General features: G+C 36.5%; 1 protein-coding gene across 6 annotated transcripts in view; it reads left to right on the forward strand.

The window, feature by feature from the left end:
- The window catches only part of ARFGEF1 (ARF guanine nucleotide exchange factor 1), a gene marked incomplete at both ends in the record, with an annotated part of 97,584 nt that overhangs the window by 64,460 nt on the left and 11,476 nt on the right, over positions 1-21,648 (forward strand). For 5 of the 6 annotated variants that reach the window (XM_081996340.1, XM_081996341.1, XM_081996344.1 and 2 more), the window contains 15 exons: positions 864-1,069; positions 1,167-1,251; positions 2,063-2,234; positions 3,374-3,525; positions 7,084-7,212; positions 10,409-10,567; positions 10,930-11,080; positions 14,650-14,740; positions 15,898-15,938; positions 16,037-16,206; positions 16,853-17,004; positions 17,166-17,338; positions 18,366-18,526; positions 19,212-19,342; positions 20,696-20,825. In XM_081996340.1, coding sequence (XP_081852466.1) covers positions 864-1,069; positions 1,167-1,251; positions 2,063-2,234; positions 3,374-3,525; positions 7,084-7,212; positions 10,409-10,567; positions 10,930-11,080; positions 14,650-14,740; positions 15,898-15,938; positions 16,037-16,206; positions 16,853-17,004; positions 17,166-17,338; positions 18,366-18,526; positions 19,212-19,342; positions 20,696-20,825 — 2,103 coding nt within the window. Of the gene's footprint in view, positions 1-863; positions 1,070-1,166; positions 1,252-2,062; positions 2,239-3,373; positions 3,526-7,083; positions 7,213-10,408; positions 10,568-10,929; positions 11,081-14,649; positions 14,741-15,897; positions 15,939-16,036; positions 16,207-16,852; positions 17,005-17,165; positions 17,339-18,365; positions 18,527-19,211; positions 19,343-20,695; positions 20,826-21,648 lie in introns of all 6 variants that reach the window. The other variant, XM_081996342.1, reaches the window with a different exon arrangement.

The raw sequence follows: 21,648 nt of genomic DNA on the forward strand, positions 1-21,648 counted from the left end.
ATGGTGCAACATGAAAAGCATTTTGTGCTGCCTTCCAAAGGAAAGTTATTTAATCTAGATTAGTTCTTTGATTTTATTTACAGCTAGCAGCTGTTGCTGGACTTGGGAGGGTCCTGCAATATCTGGCTGAGGAGGGTGGGAATATCTCACGTTGGTATTGTTCAGAAAAACTTAGTTTTCTGAAACAGCAGTCTGCACCATTGTGCTTAGTAGCCACCACTGTTGTTTTCTAAGGAAGGACTTGCATATGCCCATGCTTGCAGCTGTTACTAGAGTCACAAATTACAGTATTAGAACTTAGAATCAGCCATCAAAACAAATGTTTAACCTCAGTTTACATATACAGGCAACTTCATCTGAATACAGTATTTTTCATTGTACTGTGTCACATTGACAGTGATCCACTAGATGTATTTGAGTACCAGCTATTTATATTGGAGCATCACTTGCATGTATTTGAGGTCTCTAGTGGGAATGAAGTTGAGTTTAGTAAGCTTTTTCATTACTATAGTAGGTTTCCTAACTACAAAAACCATTACAGCAGAGAACAATCAATCATTGGTAATATTAACTTTGTCTTGTGCACATGTGGAATTCATCTAATAGAAAAAAATGGTATATATAAGTAAAAAGCAGAGAAGGTGGAAAGTGGGCAGATATGAACATGTAAGAGAGCATTATGATGGAATATATGGCCAAAATACTTTGCTTTAGAGAGTAGAGAAGAAGCAGGAATATGTCATCGCTAATTACATACAGGCCTCTCTTTTTGTGAGACATATGGGCAGTATGACTGTTGCTCTTACTTACCATATTTTTTCCAGTGTAAATGGACTAGTTGGTCTTTTCTATTCTTATTTTAGACTCAGGTTGGGGAGTTCCTGGGAGACAATGATAAATTTAACAAAGAAGTCATGTATGCATATGTAGACCAACACGACTTTTCAGGAAAGGATTTTGTTTCAGCTCTGCGCATGTTTCTAGAGGGATTTCGTCTTCCAGGAGAGGCTCAAAAAATTGATCGCCTAATGGAGAAATTTGCTGCAAGATATTTAGAATGTAACCAAGGGTAAGCTGTACTTTATCTTCAGAACTTTGGAAAGCTGAATAGTAAGTCAAAAATCCTAGTATGTTACATTTGTTCTTTTTCTCCTTTCCCAATTCAGGCAAACTCTTTTTGCTAGTGCAGATACTGCATATGTCTTAGCTTACTCAATTATCATGTTGACAACAGATCTTCACAGTCCACAGGTATGTTGCTAGAAAAAAATATTTGTGCAATCCATAGATAGCTGTTTCAGGCCTTGTGACAATGTAGTTGTAAAAGCTTGATGTTCAATTCAGCACCGGTATATATGTGTGTGTGTAAGAAACACGGTGGATTAAGTTTCCGCATCATTTAAATAACACTATTACATTTCATGGGTGTTGAGATATTTAAGTTGCTTTGGTTAGACCTTTCTGTAAGGTATCGTTTCCTTACCCTGTGTTGAGTAGGAATTGTGTGGATTTGCTTTCATATTATGGCACTCACAGTAGTGACCTAACCTACAGTCAAAGCCGGAACTTGAGTGAGTTACCTGATTTTTAACACAAATCTGCTCCTGATTGAAGTCTACTTGAAAAAATAATGCAGCTTTATTTTGATAAATACAGCTCACTTCTGCAGTGCGCAATACTCAAAGCTGCAATGATTAGCCATCATCATTTATTTAAGCAAAATCTGGAAAGAGTATTGAACTCCTATGAGATTATGGGATTATGTTTAAAATAGATAGCTTGGTCTGTATGACAAGATAAAAAACATTTTTAATGTGTGTCTAATTGATCTGTGGATCCCACTGAATGTTTATGAGTGTTGTAATGTCCATGTGGCCTTGCATTATTTTGTAGATTTGACAGTGTAGTCTTGCATATGTTGGATACTTAAAAACCTCTTTTGCGTCAGCAGGTTTGTCCTTGATGGCAACTTTTCATCTTTTTGGCTGCTTTATAGGCAGCATTGTAACTGCTATGAACTTCTCTCACTTGTTGATCTTAACAGCTTCTTTCTGGGTTTCAGGTTAAGAATAAAATGACAAAAGAACAGTATATTAAAATGAATAGAGGTATCAATGACAGTAAAGATCTCCCTGAAGAATATTTGTCTGCTATCTATAATGAAATAGCTGGAAAGAAGATTTCAATGAAAGAAACAAAAGAATTGACGATACCCACAAAATCTAGTAAACAAAGTAAGTAGTTGCAATGTTAGCTTTCTTCAAAGTGTTGGCTCTTGAGTTTTATGAAGCTGTCCCTGTTTTAAAATGAGAGATGAATGAAGCAAGCACCACTTAACTCAAAAAGAGTCCTAACTTCTAATTGCTTATCCTTTTCCTTTTAACATAAATGCATGATGCTACCTTCAAATCTGTGTTAAATGCAACTGCTTATTTTCACTTCCCTTTGCATCTGAATTCCTGGTGTTCAGTGCATTGACCATGGAGAAGGCAGGTTTTGCTGTTGCACAGTGACACAGGGAAACGCATGTGGGCGCTCTATGAAGTAGCAGTGTTGCTAATAGGCATAGTGCAGAACATAGTAGTTGGGCATTCTATTTCTAAGGTAACCATTGTGTTTTCCTGCAATAACCAGCCTGTTATCTTCAAAAATTTTGCAGTGTTTTGTTGGTAGGGCCCTAATTTATGCATTTTTCAAATTAATTATCTTTTCCTCTCTCAAATACCAGGAAGACTTTTCTGTGTTTTGCACAATATGAAGATTCAGATGTTATTCATTTTAGGTTTTCTACAGAGAACATTGAGAGAGACTTGACTTTTTCCCAACATAGTCAAATTTGTATATTTTTAAGTCCTGTGTTAGCCTTATGAACAGATTGGTGACATAGAATTTGCATCTGGAAAAAAGAACCCCTCTTATTTTCAATATTTGTTCAATTAACATAATGTTTTTATTGTAATTTTAAAGAAGCTGACTGTTACATTCTACTTGAGTTTCACTTTCTTGATGAGTTGGAGGTTCCATTACTGAAATGAAAAGTTGATTAAGGTAGTTCTCCCTCATAAAAAGGGTGTCCGCCTATTTTTATTGTTGTGCTGTCAGTTGAGGTGATAGAGAAGAAATGTTTGTTGTGGAGATCTTAAAATTCTGTAAAGGTTTAAAATTAGGTTACATTTCAGACATAAGTTTACCTTAAGTTAAATTTTATCTGTATTGTAAAACAAATATCTTGCTGGTGTGGTAATCTCAGGAAGTAAAGACACTACCAAAAATATATCTGAATATGGCACTTAATGAAGAATTTAAAATTATTATATTCCTGAAGTCACCACTGCTAAAGATGCACAAATGAGAGGAAAAAATGTGTTTACAGGTGTTGCTAGTGAAAAGCAGAGAAGACTCCTATATAATTTGGAAATGGAACAAATGGCTAAAACAGCTAAAGCTCTTATGGAGGCAGTGAGCCATGTTCAGGCACCTTTTACTAGTGCAACGCACCTGGAGCATGTGAGACCCATGTTTAAGGTGAGATACATGTTTAGATATTTACCTAGAATATCACATAATTTCTAAATACGAAATACTGACTGACAGGATTTGTTAAAAATACTTCTTGTATTCAGTGTGTCTGCTATGTTGTGATAATTTTGTAAATCACTTAACTTGCTACAGAAAAGGAGGGATTTTGAGCCTTTTACTTCAGTTGCATTTACCCTTGGATTTAAGAAGTGTCTATGCTGATAGAAGTAGCACCTTGATATAACGGAGGAATTATGAGGAGTACGTTGAGGGGACAAAAGTATAAAGAGTAGTTAAAAACTTGAAATGATAGTATTTTTATTTCATGTATAGAGGTGTAGTCAGAACAACAGATTTATAAAAGTGGGAAATGACTAATCCCACTTCATTGTTTGAGTCTTTCCTACCGCTTCAAAGGGAGATTACTTCATTGCTTTTTGCGGGAGCAATTATCAGAACAAACTTCTATCTAATGTTATCTCTTGCAAATTAAGAAAGATTAGGACCGCCATCTAGTTTTGGGGGAGGTAGCTGGGCCTGTATTAAACTATTATTCTAAACACCTGTCTTCAGTATTGTGTAGTGCAAAGCTTCTGTACCAGTGGTTCAGACTTTAGATACAGAGTATGTTTAGTAATGTATTACGCCTCAATGGTATTGGATATGGCCTTTGTCATAACTAACTAATTTCGGTTAACAGCCACTGAAAGAAATTGTTGCGCCCTTACCACGAGCTCTCATTTGCTGCCCTTGTGCAAGTAGTGGTGCTCATATGACCTCTTCATGAACTGCTCCAGGGAGGTAAAGTCTCAGACCACTACCATTACAATAAACAAAGGGCTCCCTGGAGTGAAGCGCTGTGAGGTTAGGTTGAACTCCAGGCCCAGGGTAAAGAATCACAGAATCATTTAGATTGGAAAAGACCCTTAAGTTCCGAGTCCAACTGTTAACCTAGCACTGCCAAGTCCACCACTAAGCCATGTCCCTAAGCACCACATCTACATGTCTTTTACATACTTCAGGGATGGTGACTCAACCATTTCCCTGGGCAGCTTGTTCCAATGCTTGAAACCCTTCCAGTGAAGATGTTTTTCCTAATATCCAATCTAAACCTCCCCTGGAACAACCTGAGGCTGTTTCCTCTTGTCCTATTGCTTGTTATTTGGGAGAAAAGACTGACACCCACCTCCCTACAATCTCCTTTCAGGTAGTTGTAGAGAGCGATAAGGTCTCCTCTCAGCCTCCTCTTCTCCAGACTAAACAACCCCAGTTCCCTCAGCCGCTCCTCATAAGACTTGTTCTCCAGACCTTTCACCAGCTTCATTGCCCTTCTCTGGACATGCTCCAGCACCTCAATGTCCTTCTTGTAGTGAGGGGCCCCAAACTAAACACAGTATTCGAGATGCAACTTCACCAGTACAGGAGGATGATCACTTCCCTACTCCTGCTGGCCACGCTATTTGATACAGGCCAGGACGCTGTTGGGCTTTTTGGCCACCTGGGGATCTAGCTGTAAGATTGCTGTCTATGAGGCAAACTTCTGGGTTCTTTATCACCGTATTAATAAATGCAGGTTAGTACTCTGTTATGTACAAAATAACACTAAATGAAGCCCTTGTTTAAGACCTACTTTCAGGGTGTCACTTAGCAGAGGTGTAATGTACATAATTTCTCTCTGTTGTTGTCTTTAAGCCTGAAATGGAATAACTTGCCTGTAGGCCTCTGTAGACTTCATAGAACATTTTTCTTTAAAATACTAGCCCTATTACTCTATACCATCACTAGCCTGTAGTATCTGAAAAGTACATTTGCAAAATTCATTTTCAAAGGAGGAAAATGCAAAGCAGCAGGGTACGTTAACACCCTAAACATCTTTTGTGAAGGTGCTGAGAATTAGAAGTCTTACTTGAGGATGTTCATAAATTAATCAAAGTACTGAGGACAGCGTAGTATGTTGGACAGAGAGCTGTCTTCTCAAAAAAATGAGAACTGTGGAGTTTGAATATTTAATTTCACTTTTTTTATTTAGATTTTTTTAATTTTTATTCAGGAAAACTTTAGAAATTTCTGGGTATCTCTTTCACACATTGATGCCAGCATAAACTTTATCGTTATAACTGTATTTTACAGATAGATTCGGTAAATGATTAAAACAGAACAAAATTTCACTTTATGCACCCACCTAAGGAGCCCAAAATTGATTGTCTAATTTAGAGGCTTAATTTTCACCCTTTTAATGTCGAAACAGTCTATTATAAATAACAGTGTAAATCTAGTTATAAAGCATACTATACAGATCTCCACATAGTTCTTAAAGTATTTCAGTTTTGCAATTTTTTTTTTTTTAAGACTAGTGTTTTTTTCAATAGGAATGAAAAATTAGAAAAGGAGGAAAAAAAAAGAAACATACACTTCTGGAACATACAATCATAGAATAGTTTGGGTTGGAAGGGACCTTTAAAGGTCATGCAATAGGAAATTAAGTCCTGGATCTAGGAATTTATCCGATGCCTTTAATACTGTCCTAGAGTTATGGTTTGGCGTGTTCAAGTGTTAAACACTTTTCTGAGGTAGTGCTTTTGGAATTACTGGCTTAAATGAAACCAAAGCTCTGTGGTGCCTTATTTTATTATGAAGTTAAGTGTGAAATCTATTACTCCCTGCTGTGCCCATTGACTCTGTATTTCATCTGGGGTGACTTATTTCCAAAATCGTTCTGGGTACCCTGTAGTGTCCTCTCCATAGTGACATATAGTTGCGGCAGGATCCTCTGCGTCTTCAGATTGTTTTTTCTGCCTGTGGGAGGGGGAGCCTTGACCATGAGGACAGGGCCATGTGGACTCTGCTGCAGTAGTTTTTAGTTGACTGTATTACGCTCTCAGTCCCACCTTAAGGCAAGAGGAATAGGAAACGTCAGCGGTGGCTTAGATACAAAAAGATGGAGGGACAAGGGCAACCAAATGAAGAGCAGAGAGATCAAGGAAAGAGTCATGTCTCTTGTCATGTTGTTGTCTTACCGTAATTTTAGTGGAATTAATAAAGTTTGGTGCCCTATTTTACCCTACCTGTTTTTTTGTTCCTTCTGGTGTTATCAGGACAAGTTTGTCTTATTCAAGTACATACTTTTCATCAAAAAGGAATCTATTATACACTGTGTTGGTTCTTGCAATAACTATTAACTCTGTCTTTATTTCTCACTGTGCAAAGATGAAGGTTATCCCGGGAATACCAAAACTCCAGTAGACATCTAACTGACATAGCTTTGGCGTTTGTTTCTTTCCAGCTACCTGAAGATGGTTGTGTGGGGTGTTTGCTGAGGGAGAGTGCTTCCAAGGGGGATGTCAATCTGCATTACTTCTATGTCTCATGTCTCTTCTAACCATGCTTCTTCCTATTCTGTGTCTCATGTCTATTTTATTCCATTTCCTTTCTGGAAGAGGCAACCTTGAGGTTAATGATGTGAGTTGAGGATGGAATTTACACTTCAGCAAGATGTTGAAACTATACCATTCCCTTCAAGTACTAACAGTTGCTAATGTAACTTTTATTTTGCATATGTTCCAGTTGGCATGGACTCCTTTTCTAGCTGCATTCAGCGTGGGTCTACAGGACTGTGATGACACAGAAGTTGCCTCTCTTTGTTTGGAGGGTATACGATGTGCAATCAGGATTGCTTGCATTTTCAACATCCAGGTAAGAAATTTAAGACTGAGACAATACTTTGATTTAGGTACCAGCAAAATGTTAGTGGGGTTCTAAGAGTCCTTGTTGCTGAAGCTATGCACTGCAATACCTAGAGGCTGTCTGCTTCTGCAATTACTTCATCTGATATTTGACTGAAAGTGTTTTAAATAGTGACCTTTATTTTTCCTGGTGTTTTGTGGTAAGTGCTACCATGCCTATGTACTGAATTTTTGTTTCTCCACAAGTTGACTACTTTTAAGTCAAATCTAGTTTTGTTACAGAGCTGTTAATCTTTGTTGTCAAGTTTCACAAAAGGAGTCTTTCTATCTTGTTTCATAAGTAAAATAGTATCTCTGTGAACTGTGTTTGAAATACTGTTCTCAATTTCAGAGACATTATACTAATCTGAGACTTCTATAATCGGATACCATTTTAACAGTTATGGCACTGGAAACATCATTCCTGATGTAATGCGTGAATGTATCTTGCATTAAGCACAATGCCAAGAATTCCAGACTCTCTGGCTCCAGAGGGTAATTCTGATTAAACTTGGGCTTTTTCTTGCCTCTACCCACCCCACCCCCCCCCCCGCCATTTTTAAAATCGTCGGTAGTGAACATACTATTACGTTATTGTAGACCATTAGTTAATAAATGGAGTACTAGTCTGCCATAAATCCATTGTAGGAATAGCTGAAGAGAGAGGCAAGCAATGTGTTCATACGATTGACATTGCATTATTTCATGTCTATGTTGAAAACATTTTTTAAACAAACAAAACCACTCAAAAAAACCCAACAACCTTGTAAGACTAACGTAAAGAAAAAACTGTTGAACTATGATATGATAGTGAATGCTTTGCTTCCCTCTCCCCTTGCACTTGTATTTAGCAAATTAGGTAACTTTTCATCACTAATGTGGAAAGGCACATTGGGACCTCTGATACAGCAGCTCAAAAAAGTCTGTTTGAAGTCATGTAAGATTTCCTTCCTCTGTCTTTCTACTTCTTCCCCCCCTCAAACTGAACAGACTTAAACGTTTGATTAACAGAGCCTTCCCTGAAGCCTGCAGCTGTTCAATTAAATTCACATTCCTGTTATTTTTGTTTCTAAGCTGCAAAAGTGGATCTGGTACAAATATCAGTTTCAGCAGCTGCAAAGGTTAGCTCCCAGTCCTGCAATGGTCTGCCTTGGATGGGGAGGGCAAGGACACGTTTGCTCTAAGATCCCCATGCTCCAAAAATGTACCAGAATCAGTCATACCATTCCATTAGCTTGGGACAATCTTGACTGAACTGGAGGTATTTCAAAAACAACACTTCTCATTTGGTGAAATTTAAAAGCTTTTTCTGTATTTTCAATATAAATTATATTCTTTCGCGGTTTTCTATGGGAATTCTGTTTTGTTGATATCATTAAAAACAAGATTTTTTTTTTTAATCATTTCGGTACGTTACAGGATGATTCCATTGCACAAGGTCCTGATTAGACGGCAGTGTTGTCTGACTTCAGACGCCAGATAGCTCTGGTGATTTGAAGGAGACTGATAAACCTGTACTTGAGCTGACTTAGGCATCTTTTCTATTGTAAGCAGGTTTTTCCTTTTGTGCTTAACCGGTGCTGGCAGCTTTTCTGTTTCATTGAATAACCATACAGAAGTTAAGATTGGTGTCTAAGAACAGTTAACATTAATTTACACACCTAGAGAGATAATGGAGGGAGCTGAAGGCTTTTAGTTTTAAGAAAATTCCCAAAGTCCACAACTTAGTTTGTTATGCATGTTCACCTCTAAAACCTCAATTAAAGACTCTGGTTTTTAATCTTAGACTGTCACACAGTCTGGCTTTTGTCTTTAAGCATCTGGGACAAGATATGCATCAAAAGGATGTACTTAATTTACTTATATCATCTGTTTTTACTTTCTGGTTGATGGACACATTGTTTAGTTGTTTTTCTCCTACTTTGGCTTAGAAAAAGGGGCAGAGGGGGAGTATCTGTATGGAACAGAGAGGGAAGGTAGGACTGAAAACGTTTTCCTTTTACAGCAGATAGAGTTTGTAGACTCTAAAGCTTCTTTGCTTAGTACTCTTTCCATGGAACTTCCATTTTTCTGTGCTTATACATAATTTGCTGTGCCTTTGCCAGCGTACCCTGTTAGTAATAGTAGTTGGCTTTGAACATGGCAGCCGTGCTGTGTGGCTCTGTGTGAATCCGTCCCTTCTATCATTGCCTACTGTTGTGGCGCTAGCATTTTCTCTATGAAACAGACATTCCAGCTGGTGTTATTTTGAAATATTTTATATTTTGTTTTATTATGTGTTCACTGATTTTTTTTTTTTTTTTTTTTTTTTTTTTTTTTTTTTAAATTTCAGTATGGTCTTAAACATCCAAACAGTCAAATATATTTCATAGTTGTCATTTGGTTCTCCGATGTACAACCATTTCACTTCATGGCCTTGGGATCATACATAACAGGAGAGTAAAATGCACTTGTGAGCACAACTGTAATCCCCTTTTTACAGTTGTAATCAGTTCATATGAGACCTGAGGAGTTTCATTTGGTGTTTATAGATATCCTATACATAAAAATCAGGTATCTACATGTGGAACATTCTCTTTTGTGAGATTGATTTCATCTGCCTAGATTATAGGTCACTTGCTGTTTACCCACCCCTGACAGTCTCACATCACAAGCTTCTGAGGTGCTCCAAATGGTGCAGATTAAATCAAATATGTTTTGAGCATTTTTGTGGAATTGGCAGAACATGCCTTTTAGATACATTATTTGGATTCTGTTGCCAAAAAAATCCTACAACTTGAGAGTGTCTGCTAAGGCAGCATTTTTAGACTAGGTCCAGGTATAGTACAAGAATAGTAGAAGCTTAGCTAAGAAACCACATTTCTTCTGAAACTGCATCCTGTTTCCCAAAAAAGCCCCCCCAAAATCCAAAAAGACCAAACCCAGAAACCTGACATCCTGTGCTGTCAGGTGTTACGTTTCATGTTCCTGAATAGGGTTGAGCCTGATTTTATCCCACAGCTTACTGCGCAAGAGAGATTTTCACTATGTAGAATGCTTTGGCAATTCAGTTCTAGGAAGAGAAAGGTAAAACAATATAGTTGCTGAAATCCCACAGACTGTACTAAGAACAAGAAACTGAGATAATAATTACAGGACAATTTTTTTTTTTTCTCTCCCATTTGTAGCTTGAAAGAGATGCCTATGTCCAAGCGTTAGCAAGATTTACGTTACTTACAGTGAGTTCTGGTATTACTGAAATGAAGCAGAAGAATATTGACACAATTAAAACTCTCATCACCGTGGCTCATACAGATGGAAACTATTTAGGAAATTCCTGGCATGAGGTACAAGAGTCATTTGTACTTAAACTGTAAGGAAGCACATGCACTGATTTTGAACACAGTAGCTTGTGGATAAATACGTTGGTTTTTAGATAAGTGCCGAGTGTATACTTCTGTGCATACATTATGTAGAATTGCACATAATGCAACCAATTAAAGTAGCAAAACATGTCCAAGTGAGAAATAAAATTTTGAGACTAATCCAATAATATTTAAATTAATACTAATTTTAGACAGAAGAACATAAATACTTGTCTGACCTTGAGTGTTTAGAATTTTTTCTTCTAAAGATGTGCCTAAAGTGTTTTTGTACTATTTCAAAGTGCTTTCTGTTGATAAACAGCTTTTTTTATTCTCTGGAACAGATTCTGAAATGCATCAGTCAACTTGAACTGGCACAGTTAATAGGAACTGGAGTAAAACCTCGCTACATCTCAGGGACAGTGCGTGGCAGGGAAGGTTCTTTTACTGGAACAAAAGATCAGGCACCTGATGAATTTGTGGGGCTGGGACTGGGTAAGTAACGCAGTTATGAAGTATTTCATTTAACTGCTTTGTTCAGATATATATTACAGTTTATGCTTTCATTATTGTTAACTGTGAGGTTCGGAGATGAGACCATGTAGTAGTCCTTATAAAAATGTCTTAGGCTTTGAATATACCTATTCCTATTTCTGGAATATTTGTTTTGCTGTGTTAAGTATTATTGCTAGGATGGGGGAGGGTGGGAAAATTAAGAAAATAATACATTATTCATTTCTATTAAAGTAAGAATGGATTGCTGATGGTATGACCATCAGATTTAACAATATTGCAACGTTAGTGCACCAAGTATTTTACCAAACAGGCAAGTTAGTATGTGTAGGTTAGGCATCCTGTTACGAAACTTTGTGAGAAAGACGTAGTATTCAGACCAAGTGGGAGATTAGTTTAACTTATGTTCTGAAATTCTGTTTCCTCCTCTTTTGGTTACTTTGGTACTGAATAAGTGCCTTTTGTAGGTTGGCCTACAAAAAACAAAAAAAACCCCAAAATTTGCTCCATAAATGATATATTTCTTATCCCCCTAGAAAAGTATACCAGTCTTATCTTAAATTATTCTAAATTGTCTTTAAAAGGTTGATTTTTTTGTATTATTATTATTATCATTTTTTATAGGAACACAGTTAAAGTCAGGCAGGTACAGGATATTAGGAAACTATAGAAGCGTCAAGGAAGTATATATCACTCAATTTGACTGTTAGAAAGTTTCAGTTTTAGTATGATGCTTGGTATCTCCTGCGTTTTGAACAACTTCATCTGCAGCTGAGCAAAAGCTTTGCATTCCCCCAAGTTTTCATGTAACTTTTTTAATTTTTGAGGAATAATGATTATTATACTAGTTTCCCTGATCTTAACCCTCAACAAATCATAATCATCTGGCTTTGTTCTCTTCATACAGCTTTTCTTATTCTGCAGTCAGTCCTTTTCTTTCCATTGTGCTCTCCTTTATACTCCCTCACCTTGCCAAGAGTTGCTGAACAGAAACCTTATGCCTGGAAATGAATGCATCTGCCAACATCTCATATACTGAGCTTCTTCCTACCCTGCCAATATGCATCCTCCAGTTTAGTGTTCCCTGATGACCTATCCAACTTTGCTATTTCCAAATGCTGGCAGTTTCTCTATGCTGAAGTGACTGGCCTTTAAAAATTTTAAGTCCTAATAGCTCAAGAATGTAAACTGTAGTCAGGTGTCTCTAAATCATACTTGCTAGTCGTTGGTGTAGATCCAGCTCATAAAGACTTTTTTCCCCTCTGTCAACCACATTTCTAAGGAAAATAGTCTATGCCCAAATGCATAAAATGTTTCTCTCCAAATTGAATTTCTGGAATGCTTGTTACAGTGCACTTATGGAAACTTATATATTTTCTTTTTTTTTTTTAAATATCATTTCAATCTTATACAAAAATGCCTAACTCAGAGGAGTTTAGTTTTTCATATACATAGGGGTGGTTAGAATGCAGTCATTTTCTCAACTGTTCCATTTTTCACTCTTCTCCACAAATCCTGTGTTGCAAATATTTTAATTTTCTTTCTATGATCACTCTGAAGTATCTTTTGGAACTGTGGTTTTCTAGCAATCTCCCTATAAACCTATATTCCTGTGACGAATAAGGTGCTTATGCCCATATGTACAGACAGACATTTTACAGGAGAATAGTTGTTTAATTTAGACTAAGTGAAGCTGCAGTCTTGTGACACAGAAGCTTCATCTTTCAAACCTGCTTGCAAAAGCAGATGTGCATAAGCAGCAGCATTCACTCTTCTTGTTGAAGTGTGTATTTAAAAAAAAAAAACAAACCACAACCCCAAAAAACCCTTTTCTCATTTACTGCCTGAACAGGGTTTCAGGTGTGCATTTGATGTAGATGCATTCAGGCATCTACATTTGAATGTCTTCATCACTCTTGCATTATGTTTCTGCTGTGGCCCTTTTGTTTTACTTGAAAATTCAAGGCATCACAAGCACTTCTGTTGTAAAAGTAAAGGAATAAACATTTATTCCTTCTTTGGCTGGAATGTGATCTTAGAGCTGTAATTGAAGTTCAGCTTTCTTCTACTCTAGTTTCTATTCACAAAGTTGGAAGATAAAACCTGCTGCTGTGTGTGGGTCATAGCCAAAGTGTAATTCTTAGGTAACCAGAAGTTCTGTTTAGACAGTGGGAATCTGAGGAATCAGTTTTTCATAAAGCAAAATTGTATAGGTGACTGTGTTTCATTGTAAAAGATCTCATAACTGTTGGAATATAAATCTTTTGTCTGTGAAGTTTTCCAGCATTGATTATAAATCCTACAGTAATAGGGAATTCTCATACAAAGTGGCAGATTTGGTTAGGGTTACCTGCTTTCTTGGAAATAGCCCTTCAAATTCACCTCACACAGCTACTCGTTTGATGTGTTTCTTAGCTGATGCATTACCAAGATTCAAGTTTATTGATCCTGACAGCTTGTGTGCTTAGAAGTTTTGATCAAACCCAACAGTATTACAAGTCGCTGAAATACTAGTATAAGGTTACATATGTATGCATGTATGTACAGGAAGGTTACTCTATAAATACCCTGGGAAAATTCTTAGGATGGGTCAGTTTAGATTTGACAGCCAGTCATCTCGAGCTGCCTCCCAGTGTGGACCACAGCAAGACTCAGGCATACTTTTGGGAGGCAGTCTGAAAAATGAGAAATTTTTTGTCTCTGCAAAGCTCGGAGAATAAAACTGCTGGCCTTCAATTCTTGTATTCTCCCCCGTCTTTCTGATAGGCTGCCTAAAGGAAAAAAACCCAGCAACTAAATGCAGGGTAGGTGGAATTACCCAGAATGATTGCAAGATTCCTGCCTTTTTTTTTTTTTTTTGGTGGGTTTTTTTTGTTATTGTTGCAGGGAGGAGCTGCTTAGGGATTGCCAGAAACTTCAGAGATTTGCTCCCCGTAAAGTTAGCATTTTCTCAATGTCAGCCTTCCCAGGTGTGGACTACAGTTTCTAGCCTCCAAATCAAATATTGCTATTTTTATTTACAGATTTTTCTCACTATTGTTAGGTGATAATTTTGGTGTACTTGAGCTGTAGCTTTAAGATGGAGTTTTGATGGGAGCTCTTTTCTGTGAATGATTAAAAAGAAAACCTATTAGGACGGATATACTCACTTGCTGCTAATAAAATGTGAAAAGTTCTCCATTGTGTGGTATCTATCATATGTTTTGTATTTTCAGTAGCAGAATTACCAAAATCTATTTAAAGATGGAGAGAAAAAGCTGTGTTTTATGCTTTTGAATTTTTTTCACTTGTTCATACAGTTGTTCCAAATGTGGACAGTTTTCTGGAATGAATATAGTTTATACATGAATAGAGAATCTAGAGGATTAGGACTTAAATCAACATGCAACTGTTCACCGAGATGCCCAGCTTATGCAAGAGAAAGGAATAATTTGCTTCTCTTTTTTGTGAATAAAAATTATATGTAATTATACTGTTAGTGGCATTCCTCTTTCTTCCCAGCCCTTTCTGTGTTATCTCTTACCCATTTTTCAAATTTTGTTCGCTTGTAGTTGGTGGAAACGTGGATTGGAAGCAGATAGCAAGTATTCAGGAATCCATTGGTGAAACTAGCTCCCAAAGCGTTGTCGTTGCTGTAGACAGGTATTGTATTAAATTTGCTGTTGCTATCTCAAGCTTTTTAAACAATATTGGAATATCCTGTGTTAATAATAGGACCCCTATTTGGAAAAAAACCCTACATAAATGTTACCGTATTAAAATGCTTTTCGGTTTTGTGGGTTTTTTCCTTTTTTACGGAGCAAAAGTATTTTTGCAAGAAGGAACAGAACAAAGATTAGGCAAGAAGCCTTTTTACATATATAAAATTATTACAGAAGAGTTGCAGAATGAAGTCTGCTGTACTGTCCGGTGAATATTGATTTGCTATATGTAGTAACAAACAGCAAATTGCCTTAGTACAGGGAGCATTATTGACAGACCCTTTTTTCTCCTAAATGCAATTACTGACTCCCTCCTTTCCTCTAGTTATGTAGATGTTGTCTGAAATTACCAAAATTATTATTCTAGTCTTCTTTTCTATGAATCATATTTATCAGGCATAATGCATATCATAAACATTCCCGTTTATATTGTAAAGCACTGATCAGACTGGATTGTTAATGGATCATGTGCTCTCAGCATATAAGAAATCAGAAAACATCATTTCCTTAATGGTTGTCAAAATTGAAAATCATGAAGTGGTATCATTCTGAAGGCATGTAAGCATTTCTGTGATTGAGTATAGGCAGCAAGATCGATGTCAGTTCAATGAAAGTTGCCTTGCAGTAAAATCACATCAAGAGAACTGGAGACTTAATGTCAGACACATAATAGCTCTTTAGGTTTGCAGTATTTCTCCCTACTTCATGATGGGAAGTGTTTTGAATATCTATTTGTCATGGCAAAGGGGAATTGAGCACTCTGGAGAAGTTTGACTTCTGTATTTGGAGCATGGCTGAATAGTTTATACACTACTGATATTATTCATCAGTCACTGTCAATGAGCAGACAGTAGTAGAAACAACGCTCACCTCCCAGTATCCACACATGCTTATGGGAGTTATTTTTAAATATTAGAAATAATTTAAATAATTCTGATGTTATTTTCAAAGCTCGGTATCTTTTCACATTTATTAAAAAACAATTAGTTAAAAGTAGTCAGGGGGTGTCTATAAATATATATATATTTTAATCTTGAATATATGTTTAATAGATGCTTTTTAAGAAATTGTAACAATGTCTTAAACTGCACTTTACAGAATATTTACGGGATCTACAAGGTTGGATGGAAATGCTATTGGTAGGTTTTATTCCACTCTCCCTGCCCCGTAAACTACAAAGCAGCTTTGTCTTGAACTTTGGAACAATATTACATTAAAATCTGTGGTCATTTAACAGTGGATTTTGTTCGCTGGCTTTGTGCTGTATCTATGGATGAACTGCTGTCTGCTACCCACCCTCGAATGTTTAGTCTGCAGAAGATAGTAGAGATTTCTTACTACAACATGGGTCGGATAAGGCTACAGTGGTCTAGAATCTGGGAAGTTATTGGAGATCATTTTAATAAGGTATCCCTGTTAATGATTATATGGCATGTTCCTTGCATTATCAATACAAATAAATTTTATTTAGAGATTTGTTGGAAAGGTATGTGCTTATCTGAATTACACAGGTTTTTTTCTGTCCTGTAAAGTAGTTTAAAACACAACAAAAGTTGTAAAGCTAGAAAGGCCTCTGAGAAGGCAGAGGTACATAATATAATAAATATAAAAGCAGGAATATACATTGTTATATGTGTATATATATATCATGATCTGGGTCTAGAACTGTCTGCCTTTAGTTAGGTGTTGTAATTTTTGAGGGTGTTTTATGGAGCTTGGGTAAGAGGTTGTTTTCTGTTCCAGTCTAAATTGACTATTTAGAAAGGTGAATACTTGACATGCATTTTTAATACAGCTTGCTGAAGTCTTTTTAGACAGCTTGCACAGTTTTAGAAAGTTTTAGGTGCTAGGATATATAATGTGGAAGATAGCTGGAATTGGTTAGGGATTACTGAATATCATTAACAATGAGGGGTTTTGAATTGGCTACTGTTTAGTTTTGTAATTTTCCAGTACTGCTTAGTTCCCTGTTAATAAATGTAAAGGCAGCTTGGGATGAATCGATAAGAATTCTGATGCAAACTTACTATGCATTTCTATTCTACATTGTCAGGTTGGCTGCAATCCCAATGAAGATGTAGCTATTTTTGCAGTAGACTCATTAAGGCAATTATCAATGAAATTCTTAGAAAAAGGAGAACTTGCTAATTTCCGATTCCAGAAGGACTTCCTAAGACCATTTGAACATATCATGAAGAGAAACAGGTAATAGCATACGATTAGCTGAGTCGCCTGGGATCATAAGCACCAACTTTTGCAATTAATGTTTCAAATTGCCTGTGTAAAATCAGTTGCTGGAGAATTACACTATTCTAATTAATTATATAATTTACTTTAAACAATTACGGTTTATTATCTTAATTTAGGTCTCCTACTATTCGAGACATGGTTGTACGGTGTATTGCACAGATGGTAAATTCCCAGGCTGCTAACATTCGTTCTGGCTGGAAAAATATTTTTTCAGTATTTCATCTGGCTGCCTCAGATCAGGATGAAAGTATAGTGGAACTTGCATTCCAGACTACAGGACACATTGTCAGTGAGTATTGACGATATTCAGACATCATGAAAGTGTATGTGACTCCAGAGGCTGAGAAGCTTTGTTTATCTGTTGGCTCTATAGCCTACATAGTAAAGCCTGCTTCATACTTTAGAACCAATGTTTTACACTTTTCAACCAATCCTCTGGGAAAATACTTAACAAAAATAATTCAATAAGATTAGTTATCTGTCTTCCTTTATGCCTTTTAAAAAAAAATTACCTGTGTATATCATTCTGTAGTAAAATATGTCAAGCCCTAGATAAATTTACTTAAATGTGTACATTTTAATCTAAATGAACAATTTTATATTCCCTATCCCCCCAGCACCCACCCTGGGGAAAAAAATTGTGTAGTCATTTTACTGTTATGTTGTTCCCTTATCTTTTTCCTTGTTTCTGAATTGTCCTTGTCTGTGGCCCTGTTTAGGTGAAAGTGCTGAGCTAGGTGGCACTGTGATTTCCCGCCCCCCCCCCCGCCCCCCCCCCGCTTCCCATCCTAATCTAGATCTCAGGCTTTAAGTGCCATAAGGGCTCCTTCATTCTGTCTCAACCTAAACTCCTAAGTTCCTAAAACTTTCAGCATTGATGAAGAATGGTTTTTTTTTTCCCTCAAAAGTGACTATTTAAAATAAAAGCAACAGGACTATATTGCTGAGAGAAGTCCTTTTGCAGATGTAACTCCATGCTCTATGTAGCCTTCTTAAACTCTGATCACACAGACTAGTGTTAAGCAGTAAGCCTATTGCTCTGTTCTTGCTTAACTGTTAAAAATCCCTCCTTTAGACTAGATGCTACCTTGATTTATTTTAGACACTTACTTACTGTCAAAATAGAATGCCCTCTAGGTGATTGTTTTTTTCTTAGGTTGAGCATTCATTTTTCAGTGTTTATGGCTACTCAAGCATTTGACAGCACCAATCAATGAACCAGTCTGTCATGACTTCTGTTAACAATCCGTTCATATTAGAATTAATAGATTTTAAAGGATGACGCCTTTTTTCTTCTGTTCACACTTCTCTCCCAGCAATTGTGTTTGAAAAACACTTCCCAGCAACCATAGATTCTTTCCAGGATGCAGTGAAGTGCTTGTCTGAATTTGCCTGCAATGCAGCATTTCCAGACACCAGTATGGAAGCGATCCGCCTCATTCGCCACTGTGCAAAATATGTATCTGATAGACCTCAGGTATAGTCTGTATTAACTAAATTATAAGTGCTTTAATCTACAATGCTTTTATAAAGAAAAAATTACTTGTGCTAACCTGATTGGCTTCCCTTCAGGTTTCAAAGATTAATGAGAAATGTACTTTATTCAGAAGCAATAGGAGTATACAAATGCCACAGGCTTTGAAAGTATCAGCAATTTTTTTTTTTTTTTTTTTTTTTTTCTTTTATTCCCTGTTACGGTTTAACCCTGCCCATCCCCATCCGTCCATTTCAGCTGGTGGCTGGCTTTCCTGAGAGCTGCTGGAAATCAGTGTATCTCAGGATTTGCTCCCTACTGAGAAGTGTTCTGAAGAATGTATAATGGCATAAGCAAAAACGCTTGAATCCTCAAAAAGTTATGGTAGATCCTCAGTTTCAGTGTTGTGTCTATAACAAGAGAGAAAGAGACTCAGACTGATCTGCAAGCAAAAAATGATGCTTGAATGTATCATCTTGTTTAGTTTTTTTAGCTTATTTTTCATAATATACTAAGCATTACTTTGAAAAATACTTCACCTTCTCAGTAGTATTATTTTGATTGCCAGCTCACCTGAGGTATCAGGGTATAATACTGATACAGCAGAGATTTACTTACAGTCCAAACTGTGTTTTGTTTTGAAGAATTTAACTCTTATGACTCTGTATAACCCTGTTTTCTTCTAAAGGCGTTCAAGGAATACACAAGTGATGATATGAATGTAGCTCCCGAAGACAGAGTGTGGGTGCGAGGATGGTTCCCAATTCTCTTTGAGTTGTCCTGTATCATCAATAGATGCAAATTAGATGTAAGAACCAGGTAACAATCAGTATTTGTAACTCAAATTTTAAAAGGCTTACTTTACACTTTTAAAATAGGAGCAACTCTTTTAATAAACGTAACTGCTGTAAAATGACTTAGGTATTTCATTTAGGTGATATCACTGTGGGAACACCAGACTACTTAAAAACACCTTTTAAATAGATGCTGGAATGTAGAAATTAAGTCTGTGTTCTTTAAATTTTTATCTTCCATTGTAATAAATGTTACATGGTTGTGATTGCGTTATGTTAAATAGACAAGTATGACATTTTTCCTTAAAGTGCCTGTTTAGGATGAATAGCCATGACATCACAAAGACAAAAACTATGTAAATAGTTCATTTAAAAGTAAATTAAAGCTTAAGTAAATTAAAATATAGTGGCTGTTTTCCATTTCTTATAGAACCTGAAACTAAAAAAAAGTTTCTTACAGAAACCGTAAACCAGCTCAGCTCAACTTACAATCAAATGGAATGGAGGGAGTTTATGCATAGAACACAGTAAAATGCAAAAGTCAACGTTTAACTTTCCTAACATAAAACGATCAAGAACTATTTTAACATGGAAGGTCAATATGCATAAAATTCTGCTCCCCTCCTCCCCCTTTTTTAAATAAGGTATTACATTGGATTAAGATCCAAATCTGTATTTTTTCAGTGGCAATACTGAGCCTCTCTATTCATTAGTAAATATAAATGTATGATCTCTGATTCTGTGATGTATGCCCCTGTTACTTACTCCATTTGTTACTTACTTCTTATTTGTCATAGTTGACCTGGGCAAGCCTGGTGTCACATTTCCAGAATTGAGGATTGCAGAAACAGCTGAAAAAGCAAAGCTGTAATCTGATTTCATGTAAAACCTGCTTATTTTCCTTGAATGTGGCTTTTCCCCGTATAAAGTGTACTCTGTTGCAGTTCTGATGCTAAAAATGAGAGGTGGTATACAGATGATTTTAAATTTACACATCTACATGAGAGCTGTGCATCTGGACTCCCTTTATAGCTGGGAAGATTAATACTTGTTTCTAGATGTCTGTATTTCTTACCTGGAAGTACTTGTTCCTTTATTTTTGTGGTCCCATGTAAAGAAGTTGTTTTCCTAGTTTAATTTGAAATTACCACAGTTCGCAAAAGTATTTTCTGGCTATTGCCTTTGACTTTTAAGTACTTCTTAAACACGCTGATTTTCTACTTAATTTTTAGTGTGCTAGTGTGACTAATCCACATCAGATCAATGTATAATGCTCTTAATAGTATTTGAGTTTGTTAATTGCTGTTGCAGTTAGACATATTTGGTCTAGTGCATGTTTTTGTAACTTTCATTATATGTCATTCTTTCTTCATTTCAGGGGCTTAACAGTAATGTTTGAAATAATGAAGACTTACGGCCATACTTACGAAAAACACTGGTGGCAAGATTTGTTTCGGATTGTCTTCAGGATATTTGACAATATGAAACTGCCAGAACAGCAGACTGAGGTGAAAACAGTGGGGGAAGATAATTTACATGAGATCTGTATTTACAGTAGAAAACCTGATTAGCAATACAGCTTAGCAAGTAGTGTAAGGCAAACCTCAAAACTTGCATGGCTGACCTGTGGTTCTAGTAGCCTTATCTTGTTTTATTAGCACATTGGACATACTGTCACTTTTCTCAATTTTTTTTTTAAACCACGTCTGTAAAAGGCTTAGTAGTTTACACTACGAAGAATAGAAGAATAGCATAAAATGCGACAAGTTTGGTTTATAAGAATTAACTGCAGCTTTTACACATGATGTCTGGAATTTGAGACACACATAATTTCATGACAGCATGTTCAATGGAATGAGGTTTGTGATCAGCAGTGAAGTCACAATCAGAAGAAATAAGTTCTGTTAGTTCAGAAGTCTTTGATGATTAGGGGAAAAACAAAAAACCCAAAAAACCATCACTGTGCTTTCAAATACACCCTTTTAACCATCCAAACAGATTTTGACCTGCCAAACCAGGACCAGGTACTGTTCTGACGAGGAGGTGAAACAGAAATGGGCTTCTTAATGTAAATTTTGTGTAAATTATTAGTATTAGAAGTTTGATTAAAATTGTCAACTTCTTAGGAGGCACTGTCTTACTATTTGTAGAAGGACATGTCTCACTTTCTGAATTTTCATTCCCTGGAAAATATTTAGAAGAAACACAGAAAACTTAGCTTGGTGTTAAACTATTGAGCTAGGGTTAGACACTAACGTCAAACTCAGTATCTCATGATGGTGAGTGCTTGTCAGTCCTATAATGTGGTCTCTAAGAATAGTTGTTTGCTGT

Source organism: Phaethon aethereus (assembly GCF_964289735.1).
Source record: "Phaethon aethereus genome assembly, chromosome: 2".
Classification (NCBI taxonomy): domain Eukaryota; kingdom Metazoa; phylum Chordata; class Aves; order Phaethontiformes; family Phaethontidae; genus Phaethon; species Phaethon aethereus.